The following is a 1,409-nucleotide window of genomic DNA, read 5'->3' as shown; positions in this document are numbered from 1 at the left end:
AAATCCCCAAATTGGTCCAGTCGGAACACGAGAAAAAAAGGGTTCTAGGAATGTTATGTTTTAGGAACTGCAAAAATCCCTCTGGTCTTAGCCTCTAACTACAGTAGATACTGTATGGATGACGTTACATACATACTAACATACTCGCATACAGGCTGTTTGGCTGATTATTTTGCCTAAATAATGATTTATTTAAACCTACTCCTTTGGGCCGTATTTTGTTCTCACTGTCTTTTTGAATCTTACTTCTCAAATTATCTTGATCTGTCTATCTGTTCCGCCAACAGAACTTACTGCTGTTGGGTGCCACAGCCATAGAGGACCGTCTGCAGGCTGGCGTGCCAGAGACCATCGCCACTCTGATGAGGGCCGACATCAAGATCTGGGTCCTTACTGGAGACAAGCAGGAGACTGCCATCAACATAGGTGAGAGGAAAGCACTTAAAAATAAACACTATGGCCAAAATGTCATTAGGACAGTTCTGCCACAAGCAGATGGAAAAGAAAAGCTGTGAGGGTGCTTTTAGTAAAGTATGTGCCAGTAATGTAGGCAAATTGAGGTGATGGTGTCCCCTTGTGATAGTCCCCTTGTCACTGCAGCCTGTTATGCAGCAACATGGGAAACTATATGTATTGTGGAGTTTATTGAATCATGGCTAGAAGAATAACGGTCATTATGTGGGCTGTGAAATGACAAACATGTCTCCAATCCCTAAGTGAAATGTTCCAGTGGTCAGTGTACGCAGGGTAGAAGGGCTTAAATTTGCACAGAAATGACATTTGTGCGTTTGGTTTCTCTTGGCAGTTGTGGAGGATGTTTGTGGCAGATGTCCACAAAAGCAACACTTACAAATAAAAAGAAAATTTGGTTTAAAAGTTTGGACACCCTCTGAGACTGAACTCTACAAATTGTTTGTTTTCCAAACCTTATTATGATTGAACTACTCTCTACACCTTTATTAGTATTCAGAATAATTGTGAGTGGTTTTGCTGTGTTTAGTTGCTGCATGATGTAGTTGAACTATGCATAAGTGACTACAATAGAGATATGATGATGGCTGGAGGCTGATGGAGGAGAATGGAGTCAGATTGCTGTGTGAGAGAATGTATCACAACATGAGACCCATCTTTCACCTGTGTTTTGGGTTTGAGTACATCTAATCTCTCTCCCATCCCCCATTCTCTACCTTCCACTATCTGATTCTCAGGTTACTCCTGCCGTCTGGTGACACACCACATGTCCCTCATCATTGTCAATGAGGACTCTCTGGATGTGAGTAGACCCTCCTCTTCCTACTGCACACCTCCTTCATTCACGTCTGCTGACACTTTGTACAGTATTGGGACTGTTTGTACAGTTCAATTTCAATTCAATTTTATTTATAGTATCAATTCATAACAAGAGTTAT

General features: G+C 41.5%; 1 protein-coding gene across 9 annotated transcripts in view; it reads left to right on the top strand.

Annotated features, from left to right (window-relative positions):
- Positions 1 to 1,409, top strand: part of atp8a2 (ATPase phospholipid transporting 8A2) — a 66,549-nt gene that overhangs the window by 40,359 nt on the left and 24,781 nt on the right. For all 9 annotated transcript variants that reach the window (XR_004327578.1, XM_032504425.1, XM_032504423.1 and 6 more), the window contains 2 exons: positions 288 to 426; positions 1,209 to 1,273. Coding sequence is in view for 8 of the 9 variants with exons in the window: in XM_032504425.1 (XP_032360316.1) it covers positions 288 to 426; positions 1,209 to 1,273 (204 nt within the window). In the remaining variant the exon portion in view is untranslated. The remainder of the gene's footprint in view (positions 1 to 287; positions 427 to 1,208; positions 1,274 to 1,409) is intronic.

This window comes from Etheostoma spectabile, chromosome 22 (genome assembly GCF_008692095.1).
Source record: "Etheostoma spectabile isolate EspeVRDwgs_2016 chromosome 22, UIUC_Espe_1.0, whole genome shotgun sequence".
NCBI classification, from domain to species: domain Eukaryota; kingdom Metazoa; phylum Chordata; class Actinopteri; order Perciformes; family Percidae; genus Etheostoma; species Etheostoma spectabile.
Note: the sequence above shows the minus strand (reverse complement) of the source record. Positions and strands in the feature narration are given on the sequence as shown.